Genomic DNA, 14,499 nt, shown 5'->3' with positions numbered 1-14,499 from the left:
GGGCTAGGTCCAGTTAACACCAGATCAGTAGGGTAGGGGCTAGGTCCAGTTAACACCAGATCAGCAGGGTCAGGGTAGGGGCTAGGTCCAGTTAACACCAGATCAGTAGGGTAGGGGCTAGGTCCAGTTAACACCAGATCAGTAGGGTAGGGGCTAGGTCCAGTTAACACCAGATCAGTAGGGTAGGGGCTAGGTCCAGTTAACACCAGATCAGTAGGGTAGGGGCTAGGTCCAGTTAACACCAGTTAAATTGTCATTTTTTACCTGACCTACGGTATCACACAGCTTTCTGATGTGGTCTCCTTTCAAGTGTTTCTGCAGCACATGCTCAGTGGGGTTTGTAAGGCTACAAGGTCATTCCTTTAAACAGCTGTTTTTAGATTCACAACATTTGATACTAAACTAGATCATCACAAGTAAGAATAACCTTTGAGACACGACACACACAGCTACACACGATGCACACACACATTAACACACACACACACATTAACACACACACACACACATTAACACACACACACACAAACTGGGCCTATCCCCTACCCTGATGATCTGGTGTTAACTGGGCCTATCCCCTACCCTGACCCTACTGATATGGTGTTATCTGGACCTAGACCCTACCCTGACCCTACTGATCTGGTGTTATCTGGACCTAGCCCCTACCCCGATGAACTGGTGTTAACTGGGCCTATCCCCTACTCTACTGATCTCAACCTAGCCCCTACCCTGACCCTACTGATCTGGTGTTAACTGGACCTAGCCCCTACCCTGATGATCTAGTGTTATCTGGACCTAGCCCCTACCCTGATGATCTGGTGTTAACTGGACCTAGCCCCTACCCTACTGATCTGGTGTTAACTGGACCTAGCCCCTACCCTGATCTGGTGTTACCTGGACCTAGCCCCTACCCTGATGATCTGGTGTTATCTGGACCTAGCCCCTACCCTGACCCTACTGATCTGGTGTTAACTGGACCTAGCCCCTACCCTGATGATCTGGTGTTAACTGGACCTAGCCCCTACCCTGATGATCTGGTGTTAACTGGACCTATCCCCTACCCTGATGATCTGGTGTTAACTGGACCTAGCCCCTACCCTGATGATCTGGTGTTAACTGGGCCTTGCCCCTACCCTGATGATCTGGTGTTAACTGGGCCTTGCCCCTACCCTGATGATCTGGTGTTAACTGGACCTAGCCCCTACCCTGATGATCTGGTGTTAACTGGGCCTTGCCCCTACCCTGATGATCTGGTGTTAACTGGGCCTTGCCCCTACCCTGATGATCTGGTGTTAACTGGACCTAGCCCCTACCCTGATGATCTAGTGTTATCTGGACCTAGCCCCTACCCTGATGATCTGGTGTTAACTGGACCTAGCCCCTACCCTACTGATCTGGTGTTAACTGGACCTAGCCCCTACCCTGATCTGGTGTTACCTGGACCTAGCCCCTACCCTGATGATCTGGTGTTATCTGGACCTAGCCCCTACCCTGACCCTACTGATCTGGTGTTAACTGGACCTAGCCCCTACCCTGATGATCTGGTGTTAACTGGACCTAGCCCCTACCCTGATGATCTGGTGTTAACTGGACCTAGCCCCTACCCTGATGATCTGGTGTTAACTGGACCTAGCCCCTACCCTGATGACCTGGTGTTAACTGGACCTAGCCCCTACCCTGATGACCTGGTGTTAACTGGACCTTGCCCCTACTCTGATGATCTGGTGTTAACTGGACCTTGCCCCTACCCTGATGATCTGGTGTTAACTGGACCTAGCCCCTACCCTGATGATCTGGTGTTATCTGGAGATGTAGTGGTAAAAAACATTGGTAGGTAAACGCTGATGTCTGTTCATGGTGAGTAAAGTCACAATACCTATTACTTTCAATCAGTGATGTGGTGGAGGGTATACGCAGGTATACGCCAAATACCCACTTATTTTTCAGTGGCCATTTTGTATACTCACTTCTTAATCCCCACTGATACATATCAAAGTAGTGTAGTGGAGGTATACGCTGTATCAATTAATACGGCTGATTGAACAGATAGGAATGTTCAATTTAAAATGATGGTAAACTATTATTTACTCAAATTTTAGGCGCGGCAATGTACGCACGTCAGTAGGCCTACTTGTATATGTTCTGAAATGCAATTTGCGGCAAAACACCTTTCTAAAATGCCGACTGCACATGTGAGAGGTTCCATGGATAGAGATGGAAATATCCATTAGAAATGTAAAAGGAGAGGGGATTTAAAGATGCAACAACTACACTATCACGGGTTGATAATATGATAATGCCTTTGGCTGCTAGACAATGAAGATGAAAGAAAACCAATAGTACAGGAGAAAGCATAATGAGGAAGTCTTTATAAAAAGTAATTGCCTCCACGTTTCTATGGTGGGATTTTGGCTATAAGCTACTCTGAAGCAAGACAGAGTAGCCTGTACATACATGGCAGAGATATTACACAATGAAGATGCAGGAAAACATACAACTGAAACTCTTTCCAGAGATTAAAGCTAACTACAACCCTTGACCCTATACCAAATGATACCACAGTGATATGTGGTTGTCTCGCCTAGCTACCTTAAGATGAACACACTAACTGTAAGTCACTCTGCATAAGAGCATCTGTTAATAAAAAAAAATGTTAAAAAGTAAATGTTTTACAAACCAGTGTTGAGGATCAGCGTGGCGGATGTGTTGTTACCTACCCTAACCACCTGAGGGGGGCAGCCCGTCAGGAAGTCCAGGATACAGTTGCAGAGGGAGTTGTTTAGTCCCAGGGTCCTTAGCTTAGTGATGATCTTTGACGGCACTATGGTGTTGAACGCTGAGCTGTAGTCATTCTCACATAGGTGTTCCTTTTGTCCAGGCGGGAAAAGGCAGTGTGGAGTGCAATAGAGATTGCATCATCTGTGGATCTGTTGGGGCAGTATGCAAATTGGAGTGGGTCTAGGCTTTCTGGGATAATGATGTTGATGAGAGCCATGACCAAAGCCTGGTCATGGCTACAGACATGAGTGATACGTTTCGGTAGTCATTTAGGAAGGTTACCTTAGTGTTCTTGGGCACAGGGACTATGGTGGTCTGCTTGAAACATGTTGGTATTACAGACTCAGACAGGGAGAGGTTGAAAATGTCAGTGAAGACACTTGCCAGTTGGTCGGCGCATGCTCAGAGTACAGGGCCTGGTAATCCGTCTGGCCCTGCGGCCTGTTCCAAGGTCTTACATCGGCTGCGAAGAGCCTGATCACACAGTCGTCTGGAACAGCTGATCCTCTCATGCATGTTTCAGTGTTACTTGCCTGTGGAAGCAAGTATATAAGTTATTTAGCTTGTCTGGTAGGCTTGTGTCACTGGGCAGCGCTCGGCTGTGCTTCTCCTTGTAGTCTGTAATAGTTTGCAAGCCCTGTCACATCCGAGGAGGGTCGGAGCTGGTGTAGTACGATTCAATCTTAGTCCTGTATTGACACTTTGCCTGTTTGATGGTTCGTCGCAGGGCTTAGCGGGATTTCTTATAAGTTTCCCGGTTACAGTCCCGCTCCTTGAAAGTGGCAGCTCTACCCTTTAGCTTAGAGTGAATGTTGCCTGTAATCCATGGCTTCTAGTTGGGGTATGTACGTACAGTCACTGTGGGAATGACATCATCGATGCACTTATTGATGAAGCCAGTGACTGATGTGGTGTACTCCTCAATGCCATCGGAAGAATCCCGGAACATATTCCAGTCTGTGGTAGCAAAACAGTCCTGTAGCTTAGCATCTGCTTCATCTCACCACTTTTTTATTGACCGAGTCACTGGTGCTTCCTGCTTGAATTTTTGCTTGTTAGCATGAAACAGGAGGATAGAATTATGATCAGATTTGCTAAATGGAGGGCAAGGGAGAGCTTTGTAAGCATCTGTGTGTGGAGTACAGGTGATCTAGAGGATTTTTTTTCCGTCTGGTTGCACATTTAACGTGTTGACATAAATGAGGTAAAAGTGATTTAAGTTTCTGTGCATTAAAGGCCCCGGCCACTAGGAGCGCCACCGCTGGATGACAGTTTTCCTGTTTGCTTATGGCCGTATACAGCTCATTGAGTGTGGTCTTGGTGCCAGCATCGGTCTGTGGTGGTATGTTGACAGCTATGAAAAATACAGTTGAAAACTCTCTAGGTAGATAGTGTGGTCTACAGCTTATCATGAGATACTCTACCTCAGGCGAGCAAAACCTCGACACTTCCATACTATTAGATTTTGTGCACCAGCTGTTGTTTACAAACCCCTTGTCTTACCAGAGGCAGCTGTTCCGTCTTGCCAAAGCAGCGTAAAACCTGCCAGCTGTATGTAATTCATGTCGTCGTTCAGCCATGACTCGGTGAAACATACAATATTCGTTTTTAATGTCCCGTTGGTAGGATATTTGTGATCGTAGTTTGTCTATTTTGTTGTCCGATGATTGCACGTTGGCTAAAAGTACTGATGGTAGAGGCAGATTACCCACTCGCCGTCAGATCCTTACAAAGCACCCCCATGCGAATCACGGAGATTTGGACCTTGTCGGGTGACTGAAGTAAATCCTTCACGTCCGACTCGTTAAAGAAAAACCTTCTTCCAGTACGAGGTGAGTAATCGCTGTCCTGATATTTAGAAGCGAAAAAACACAATAGCACAATTGGTTAGGAGACCGTAAAACGGCAGCCATCTCCTCTGGTGCCATTATCCAGAGGCAGTTTGGAAGTTGGTAGTGAGTGTTGCAACTGAGGACAAGACGATTTTTAAGAGCTATGCGTTTCAGCACTCGCCGTTCCCGTTCTGTAAGCTTGTGTGGCCAACCCCTTCATAGCTGAGCCGTTGTTGCTCATAAACGTTTCCATTTCACAATAATAGCACTTACAGTTGACCAGGGCAGCTCTAGCAGGGCATCCTATGGCGGTGCCACATTGAAAAGCCATTCTACTGCCATGGTTTGTCTATGGAGATCGCATGGCTGTGTGCTCGATTTTTATACACCCGTCAGCAACGGGTGTGGCTGAAATAGCAGAATCCACTAATTTGAAGGGGTGTCCACATATTTGATAGGTTTGGATTCTGAGCTTTATGTATTATCATCATTAGATATGAGGCATGAGGGGTGCCATAATAAAGCTTGGGAGGGGCTGAGTGCAGGGAACACAATCCCATGTAGCAGTACTGATAAGGGGAGGAACCGTTTAAGGCCCAGATCACTCAGCTCCCTGCCTAGCAATAACGATGCAATGTTTAGCGATAAGGAGACTCCACCCAAAGTGTGGTATGTATACTACCACAGGTGAAACCATGCCTTTGTCTAATGCAGCTGTATTGACTCTCTGGGAAGAATAAACTTGGTTTAAAGCTTTCACAGTGTCCGTTGAGTTTGTACTCTGAAAAATAGAACCTAACAGTGTAGATGTGAAGGATGCAGTGCCTGATCTTTGGGTTACTCCCACACTGCAATACCAGCTATACTGTTGTAACTTTCATGTGTTACAGAGTTATTGTTTAAGTTTATTCATTGAGCTGTATCTAAAGATATTTATTTACAGTTATTTGCATATGTAATTGTATTGGGTTGTGTTGAATTACGCTTTTTGACTGCAAGTCCCAGAATGCCTTGCGAGAGGAATGAGAGAGAACGCGCCAATTATGTGCAGGTGCAGTGATTGTGGCTGATTTTCCGATAGCATCTTACCTGCATTGCTCTGTAGAATCTAAAGTTGTTAAATGTAACGTGAACAAGTATTATTACTAAAAGAAGCTTTCGTATCAAACCCAACATCCCGAGTCATTACTTTGAAGTTAGTTAATCTAAAATATACACCACCATGGACCAACTGGTTTCCTGGTTGATGTCTGGTCGGCCACACAATGTCCGTCTGCCTACCTACACAGTGGGAAGTCAATTGCATACTTCTCACGTCTCCTTAAAACCCATCGGAGAAGGTCAGAGGGGAGGGACCTTTGGCTTTCTCGTCCAATGGGTTTTGAGAAGACGAGGGGGGACACGAGAAGTATGCAGTTGAGATCTTCCATGTGTACACTACCAGGCCTAACCAGAAGATGTTACCACGGAAACAGAAAAAACAACGCTGACCTTATTTGACCTGTGTTGTACACTGTAGGGCCAGACACTGGACATGTGTTACTCTGTTCAAGTGGCCAACTCTAAATAAACATACCTTTGTCCTTCCTTGAACTATCACTGCTCTGACAAAGTTGGCTCAAGGTCTCCGCCATGATTTCACGTGTTCCACTTAAATGACACATACCAGAAATAGCCGTTTCACACGGGAAATGTTGAACAATTTGTATTGGGCCAGTCCCAATACCCTCTCCAGAGCATGGCCATCTAAGCCTGGGCTAAGGTTGGTATTACCCCACAACAGTATATACAAGTGTGAAAGAAACCTGCCAGTGTGAAAATCCCTCCATGTCAGTGCTGCACTCAAGGAGGGAATGAGAAAAGGCTAAACTTTGGATATATTTGTACAGGACCCCATTTGATCATATCCCTGAAGCATCAAAGGTTGTTGTTTTGGCCTCCCGGGTGGCGCAGTGGTCTAGGGCACTGCATCACAGCGCTAGCTGTGCCACCAGAGACTCTGGGTTCGCGCCCAGGCTCTGTCGCAACCGGCCGCGACCAGGAGGTCCGTGGGGCGACGCACAATTGGCCTAGCGTCGTCCTGGTTAGGGAAGGTTTGGCCAGTAGGGATATCCTTGTCTCATCTAGCGACTCCTGTGGCGAGCTGGGCGCAGTGCACGCTAACCAACGTCGCCAGGTGCACGGTGTTTCCTCCGACACATTGGTGCGGCTGGCTTCCGGGTTGGATGCGCGCTGTGTTAAGAAGCAGTTAAAAGGCTCGGTTGGGTTGTGTTTCGGAGGACGCATGGCTTTCGAACTTCGTCTCTCCCGAGCCCGTACGGGAGTTGTAGCGATGAGACAAGATAGTAGTTACTAACAATTGGACACCACGAAATTGGGGAGAAAAAGGGGGTAAAAAAAATAAAAGGTTATTGTTTTAATAGTTTTTTTATTTATTTGTCCACTGTCCTGTAGATAAATCTCAATCATGTTTGCGTCCTCTCCATGCCTCCTCCTAAAAACACATTGGAGGAGAAGATCTGAGGGAGGACCCTCCAATGTGCTTTGAGGAGACGAGGAGGGAGGACCTGAGGAATCAAGGGAATACAATTGAGATTTACCGTTTAGCTCGTCTTGTGTGCGTTTTAACACAGCGGGTGCGAATGTCAACAAGTGAGTGTGTGTGTATGTGCGTCAAACAGGAACAGTAAAACACACACCTGAAATAGAAACAGGAAGTATTTAATAAATTTGCTGAAAGCAGACGGTCGCCATGGTGACTAAATGGGTCCAACACTGACCAATAACAGGGCTCAACAAAACTGACTAATGACGCTTTAGGAACTCAGAACGGCCAATCAACAGTCAAAGCAGGTCTTCAGATGGTATGGAAAAGTCCAGCTAGAAGTTAGAATGAATGGAAACCTAATAGGGCTGGGACCTCACCGTACAACATCTCACAATTAAAAAGATTGAGAACAAGCTATAGGATGAAAAATAAGAGTTTAGACACAGGTTCAGCCAGCTAATGCTTCCTCTATTCTGAACAGGCAGTGTATTGGCAGCCCAGGGGTCCATCGTCAGGACCATAAGTGGTGTGAAGAACTATGGGTAAGTTAATCATACATTCACAGCTCACTAGCCAATAAGAAACATGAACATTGTCCAAAGGGGCGGGGTTAAAGCTATCGCCGGCCACTCTTACTGGAGCCTTTAAACGGGTCAAAGTCCTCCTGAGAGAGAGAAGGGAGGTTAGACAGACACACACTGCAACAGGCATATTTCAGTCGTCTCACAGGTCTCATACCTCATCATCGTCGTCATCAAATGTCACTCCTCTGTATGATTGGCTCTGACTCTGGGAGCCCCGCCTACTGGAGGAGGAAGAGGAGGAGGTCCTAGAACACATAACGCAGAACCGTTAGTGGTCCAATGCAGCTGTTTTTTTACTCTTATCAAATCATTACAACAGTTACGTGCCTTACTGTGATTGTTTTACATTAAACTGGTCCAAAAAAAAGAAACAAAAACAGCATATTAAAAAGCTATTTTTCAAGAAAGAATTTAGCTAGAAGTGGTCTGAGTGAGGAGCCTAATAGGAGGGAAATGCAACCTGAAAACTAGCTGTTATTGGTCTATAAACTCCACCCATGCAAAATAAGCTGAAATTTCAAACAGCTCTTACACTAAAAAGGACATTATTCTGATTGGATATAAAACATGGAAAACCACGTTTATGACTGCACTGCCCCTTTAATACCCTCTACAAACAGACACATACACACAGATCACTAATCAATGTCCAAATCCTACCCAAAACACACTTTCCTACCTCTGTGTTGGTCGTGATGCAGGTGTTGGTCTTGATGCAGGCTTCACAAAGGAAACATCGTCAGAGTCATCATCATCAATGGTTATCTAGAGATGGGGGAGGGAGGAGAGATGGGAGGGAGGAGAGAGGGGAGGAGGGAGAGGAGATGGGGGAGGAGGAGGGAGGAGAGATGGGGGAGGAGGAGGGAGGAGAGATGGGGGAGGAGGGGGGAGGAGAGATGGGGGAGGAGAGATGGGGAAGAAGGAGGGAGGAGAGATGGGGGAGGAGGAGGGAGGAGAGATGGGGGAGGAGGAGGGAGGAGAGATGGGGGAGGAGGAGGGAGGAGAGATGGGGGAGGAGGAGGGAGGAGAGATGGTAGAGGAGGAGGGAGGAGAGATGGTAGAGGAGGAGGGAGGAGAGATGGGAGAGGAGGAGGGAGGAGAGATGGTAGAGGAGGAGGGAGGAGAGATGGTAGAGGAGGAGGGAGGAGAGATGGTAGAGGAGGAGGGAGGAGAGATGGTAGAGGAGGAGGGAGGAGAGATGGTAGAGGAGGAGGGAGGAGAGATGGGGGAGGAGGAGGGAGGAGAGATGGGGGAGGAGGAGGGAGGAGAGATGGTAGAGGAGGAGGGAGGAGAGATGGTAGAGGAGGAGGGAGGAGAGATGGTAGAGGAGGGAGGAGAGATGGGAGAGGAGGAGGGAGGAGAGATGGGAGAGGAGGAGGGAGGAGAGATGGGAGAGGAGGGGGGAGGAGAGATGGAGGAAGATGGAGGTGAGATGGAGGAAGATGGAGGTGAGATGGAGGAAGATGGAGTTGAGATGGAGGTGAGATGGAGAGATGGGAGGGGGGAGGAGAGATGGAGGAAGATGGAGGTGAGATGGAGGAAGATGGAGGTGAGATGGAGGAAGATGGAGGTGAGATGGAGGTGAGATGGAGAGATGGGAGGGGGGAGGAGAGATGGGAGGGGGGAGGAGAGATGGGAGGGGGGGAGAGATGGGAGGGGGGGAGAGATGGGAGGGGGGGGAGAGATGGGGGGGGAGAGATGGGAGGGGGGGAGAGATGGAGGAAGATGGAGGTGAGATGGAGGAAGATGGAGGTGAGATGGAGGAAGATGGAGGTGAGATGGAGGAAGATGGAGGTGAGATGGAGGAAGATGGAGGTGAGATGGAGGAAGATGGAGGTGAGATGGAGGTGAGATGGAGAGATGGGAGGGGGGAGGAGAGATGGGAGGGGGGGAGAGATGGGAGGGCGGGGAGAGATGGGGGGGGAGAGATGGAGGTGAGATGGAGGAAAATGGAGGTGAGATGGAGGAAGATGGAGGTGAGATGGAGGAAGATGGAGGTGAGATGGAGGAAGATGGAGGTGAGATGGAGGAAGATGGAGGTGAGATGGAGGAAGATGGAGGTGAGATGGAGGAAGATGGAGGTGAGATGGAGGAAGATGGAGTTGAGATGGAGGAAGATGGAGGTGAGATGGAGGTGAGATGGAGGAAGATGGAGGTGAGATGGAGGAAGATGGAGGTGAGATGGAGGAAGATGGAGGTGAGATGGAGGAAGATGGAGGTGAGATGGAGGAAGATGGAGGTGAGATGGAGGAAGATGGAGGAAGATGGAGGAAGATGGAGGTGAGATGGAGGAAGATGGAGGTGAGATGGAGGAAGATGGAGGTGAGATGGAGGAAGATGGAGGTGAGATGGAGGAAGAGGACACCAACATCAGAACATTATGTACAACACACACATTCACTTCAAGACCAGTAAGAAGGTCTATAAAGCAAGCAGAGATGGGGAGTGTGAGGGACTAACCTCATCTGTGTAAGATTTAGCCGACACCGCCCCTCTCGATGGCCGCTGAGGTGCAGCCTGGAACGCTGCAGGATGGAGGGAGGAGAAAGAGGGAGGGGTGGAAGATGAGTAGTAGATCAGTACAATAATACACACACACACTTAGGTTTGAGAAACACAACAACACAGCAGACACTCACCATCCATGATGTTTCTGCCCTGGGTGGGGTTGACCACTGAGGCCTTCTGAGAACGGGCCCGCCCTGCTGGCTTTGGCTCTGCTGCACCTGGACACACAGGCACAAATACATTCACACACAAAACGCACCCACGCCAACAACACATACAAACAAATGCAGTCGGTAATATATACATGCATAAATATAATTTACCCTTTCTCATGAGTGAATAGATCTTGGAGAGAAACAAACCTCTTCCTCTCCTGGCTGTGGTTTGGCCCCTCCCCCTCCCCCCCCGCCCCCTGCCCCTGGTGGGGGGAGGCGGGGCAGAGTCCTCGTCCGAATCCATGGAAACATCAGGCTCATCTGATAGGTCCAGGTCTTCGCCTCGCTCTATGCGGTGAGCTTTAGCTCTGTTGAGGGCCTACACAGAGAGGAGAGTACTGGTATGAACGTATACATGTGGTGTGGTGTGGTGTGGTGTGGTGTGGTGTGGTGTGTGTGTGGTGTGGTGTGTGTGTGTGTTCCTGACTCACCACCTGAACCTCTTCATCCTCCTCTGCAGTGTTTTTCTTAGATTCTCTGAAACGGCGAATCTGAGGAGAGAACAGGTTGCTGTGGTTACTATCATCTCTCCCCTCTCCACCTCCTGGTCAATCTCCTCCTCTGTCAGTACTCCTCTCTGCTGCAGGTGTCTACCCCCTCCTCTCCCCCTCATGGTCAATCTCCTCCTCTGTCAGTACTCCTCTCTGCTGGAGGTGTCTACCCCCTCCTCTCCCCCTCCTCTGTACCTCCTGGTCAATCTCCTCCTCTGTCAGTACTCCTCTCTGCTGCAGGTGTCTACCCCCTCCTCTCCCCCTCATGGTCAATCTCCTCCTCTGTCAGTACTCCTCTCTGCTGCAGGTGTCTACCCCCTCCTCTCCCCCTCATGGTCAATCTCCTCCTCTGTCAGTACTCCTCTCTGCTGGAGGTGTCTACCCCCTCCTCTCCCCCTCCTCTCCACCTCCTGGTCAATCTCCTCCTCTGTCAGTACTCCTCTCTGCTGCAGGTGTCTACCCCCTCCTCTCCCCCCCATGGTCAATCTCCTCCTCTGTCAGTACTCCTCTCTGCTGGAGGTGTCTACCCCCTCCTCTCCCCCTCTCTGCTGGAGGTGTCTACCCCCTCCTCTCCCCCTCATGGTCAATCTCCTCCTCTGTCAGTACTCCTCTCTGCTGGAGGTGACTACCCCCTCCTCTCCCCCTCCTCTGTACCTCCTGGTCAATCTCCTCCTCTGTCAGTACTCCTCTCTGCTGGAGGTGACTACCCCCTCCTCTCCCCCTCCTCTGTACTTCCTGGTCAATCTCCTCCTCTGTTAGTACTCCTCTCTGCTGGAGGTGACTACCCCCTCCTCTCCCCCTCCTCTGTACCTCCTGGTCAATCTCTTCCTCTGTCAGTACTCCTCTCTGCTGCAGGTGTCTACCCCCTCCTCTCCCCCTCATGGTCAATCTCCTCCTCTGTCAGTACTCCTCTCTGCTAGAGGTGTCTACCCCCTCCTCTCCCCCTCCTCTGTACCTCCTGGTCAATCTCCTCCTCTGTCAGTACTCCTCTCTGCTGGAGGTGACTACCCCCTCCTCTCCCCCTCCTCTGTACTTCCTGGTCAATCTCCTCCTCTGTTAGTACTCCTCTCTGCTGGAGGTGACTACCCCCTCCTCTCCCCCTCCTCTGTACCTCCTGGTCAATCTCTTCCTCTGTCAGTACTCCTCTCTGCTGCAGGTGTCTACCCCCTCCTCTCCCCCTCATGGTCAATCTCCTCCTCTGTCAGTACTCCTCTCTGCTGCAGGTGTCTACCCCCTCCTCTCCCCCTCATGGTCAATCTCCTCCTCTGTCAGTACTCCTCTCTGCTGGAGGTGACTACCCCCTCCTCTCCCCCTCCTCTGTACCTCCTGGTCAATCTCCTCCTCCGTTAGTACTCCTCTCTGCTGGAGGTGTCTACCCCCTCCTCTCCCCCTCCTCTGTACCTCCTGGTCAATCTCCTCCTCTGTCAGTACTCCTCTCTGCTAGAGGTGTCTACCCCCTCCTCTCCCCCTCCTCTGTACCTCCTGGTCAATCTCCTCCTCTGTTAGTACTCCTCTCTGCTGGAGGTGTCTACCCCCTCCTCTCCCCCTCCTCTGTACCTCCTGGTCAATCTCCTCCTCTGTCAGTACTCCTCTCTGCTGGAGGTGACTACCCCCTCCTCTCCCCCTCATGGTCAATCTCCTCCTCTGTCAGTACTCCTCTCTGCTGGAGGTGACTACCCCCTCCTCTCCCCCTCCTCTGTACCTCCTGGTCAATCTCCTCCTCTGTTAGTACTCCTCTCTGCTGGAGGTGACTACCCCCTCCTCTCCCCCTCATGGTCAATCTCCTCCTCTGTCAGTACTCCTCTCTGCTAGAGGTGTCTACCCCCTCCTCTCCCCCTCCTCTGTACCTCCTGGTCAATCTCCTCCTCTGTCAGTACTCCTCTCTGCTGGAGGTGACTACCCCCTCCTCTCCCCCTCCTCTGTACCTCCTGGTCAATCTCCTCCTCTGTTAGTACTCCTCTCTGCTGCAGGTGTCTACCCCCTCCTCTCCCCCTCATGGTCAATCTTCTCCTCTGTCAGTACTCCTCTCTGCTGCAGGTGTCTACCCCCTCCTCTCCCCCTCATGGTCAATCTTCTCCTCTGTCAGTACTCCTCTCTGCTGCAGGTGTCTACCCCCTCCTCTCCACCTCCTGGTCAATCTCCTCCTCTGTCAGTACTCCTCTCTGCTGCAGGTGTCTACCCCCTCCTCTCCCCCTCCTCTGTACCTCCTGGTCAATCTCCTCCTCTGTCAGTACTCCTCTCTGCTGCAGGTGTCTACCCCCTCCTCTCCACCTCCTGGTCAATCTCCTCCTCTGTCAGTACTCCTCTCTGCTGCAGGTGTCTACCCCCTCCTCTCCCCCCCATGGTCAATCTCCTCCTCTGTCAGTACTCCTCTCTGCTGGAGGTGTCTACCCCCTCCTCTCCACCTCCTGGTCAATCTCCTCCTCTGTCAGTACTCCTCTCTGCTGGAGGTGTCTACCCCCTCCTCTCCCCCTCATGGTCAATCTCCTCCTCTGTCAGTACTCCTCTCTGCTAGAGGTGTCTACCCCCTCCTCTCCCCCTCCTCTGTACCTCCTGGTCAATCTCCTCCTCTGTCAGTACTCCTCTCTGCTGGAGGTGACTACCCCCTCCTCTCCCCCTCCTCTGTACTTCCTGGTCAATCTCCTCCTCTGTTAGTACTCCTCTCTGCTGGAGGTGACTACCCCCTCCTCTCCCCCTCCTCTGTACCTCCTGGTCAATCTCTTCCTCTGTCAGTACTCCTCTCTGCTGCAGGTGTCTACCCCCTCCTCTCCCCCTCATGGTCAATCTCCTCCTCTGTCAGTACTCCTCTCTGCTAGAGGTGTCTACCCACTCCTCTCCCCCTCCTCTGTACCTCCTGGTCAATCTCCTCCTCTGTCAGTACTCCTCTCTGCTGGAGGTGACTACCCCCTCCTCTCCCCCTCCTCTGTACCTCCTGGTCAATCTCCTCCTCTGTCAGTACTCCTCTCTGCTAGAGGTGTCTACCCCCTCCTCTCCCCCTCATGGTCAATCTCCTCCTCTGTCAGTACTCCTCTCTGCTAGAGGTGTCTACCCCCTCCTCTCCCCCTCCTCTGTACCTCCTGGTCAATCTCCTCCTCTGTCAGTACTCCTCTCTGCTAGAGGTGTCTACCCCCTCCTCTTCCCCTCCTCTGTACCTCCTGGTCAATCTCCTCCTCTGTTAGTACTCCTCTCTGCTGGAGGTGTCTACCCCCTCCTCTCCCCCTCCTCTGTACCTCCTGGTCAATCTCCTCCTCTGTCAGTACTCCTCTCTGCTGGAGGTGTCTACCCCCTCCTCTCCCCCTCCTCTGTACCTCCTGGTCAATCTCCTCCTCTGTCAGTACTCCTCTCTGCTGGAGGTGACTACCCCCTCCTCTGTACCTCCTGGTCAATCTCCTCCTCTGTCAGTACTCCTCTCTGCTGGAGGTGACTACCCCCTCCTCTCCCCCTCCTCTGTACCTCCTGGTCAATCTCCTCCTCTGTCAGTACTCCTCTCTGCTGGAGGTGTCTACCCCCTCCTCTCCCCCTCCTCTGTACCTCCTGGTCAAT

General features: G+C 50.7%; 1 protein-coding gene across 1 annotated transcript in view; it reads right to left on the bottom strand.

Annotated features, from left to right (window-relative positions):
* Positions 1 to 7,312: 7,312 nt before the first annotated feature.
* mre11a (MRE11 homolog A, double strand break repair nuclease) overlaps positions 7,313 to 14,499 on the bottom strand; it is a 38,891-nt gene continuing 31,704 nt past the window's right edge. Inside the window, exons 13-19 of the mRNA XM_036965198.1 lie at positions 10,897 to 10,956; positions 10,613 to 10,784; positions 10,382 to 10,468; positions 10,203 to 10,267; positions 8,422 to 8,507; positions 7,897 to 7,987; positions 7,313 to 7,822 (exon numbers count right to left, since the gene is read on the bottom strand). Coding sequence (XP_036821093.1) covers positions 7,775 to 7,822; positions 7,897 to 7,987; positions 8,422 to 8,507; positions 10,203 to 10,267; positions 10,382 to 10,468; positions 10,613 to 10,784; positions 10,897 to 10,956 — 609 coding nt within the window. The 3' untranslated portion in view covers positions 7,313 to 7,774. The remainder of the gene's footprint in view (positions 7,823 to 7,896; positions 7,988 to 8,421; positions 8,508 to 10,202; positions 10,268 to 10,381; positions 10,469 to 10,612; positions 10,785 to 10,896; positions 10,957 to 14,499) is intronic.

The sequence above is a fragment of the Oncorhynchus mykiss genome, chromosome 27, assembly GCF_013265735.2.
Source record: "Oncorhynchus mykiss isolate Arlee chromosome 27, USDA_OmykA_1.1, whole genome shotgun sequence".
In the NCBI taxonomy this organism is placed as follows: domain Eukaryota; kingdom Metazoa; phylum Chordata; class Actinopteri; order Salmoniformes; family Salmonidae; genus Oncorhynchus; species Oncorhynchus mykiss.
Note: the sequence above shows the minus strand (reverse complement) of the source record. Positions and strands in the feature narration are given on the sequence as shown.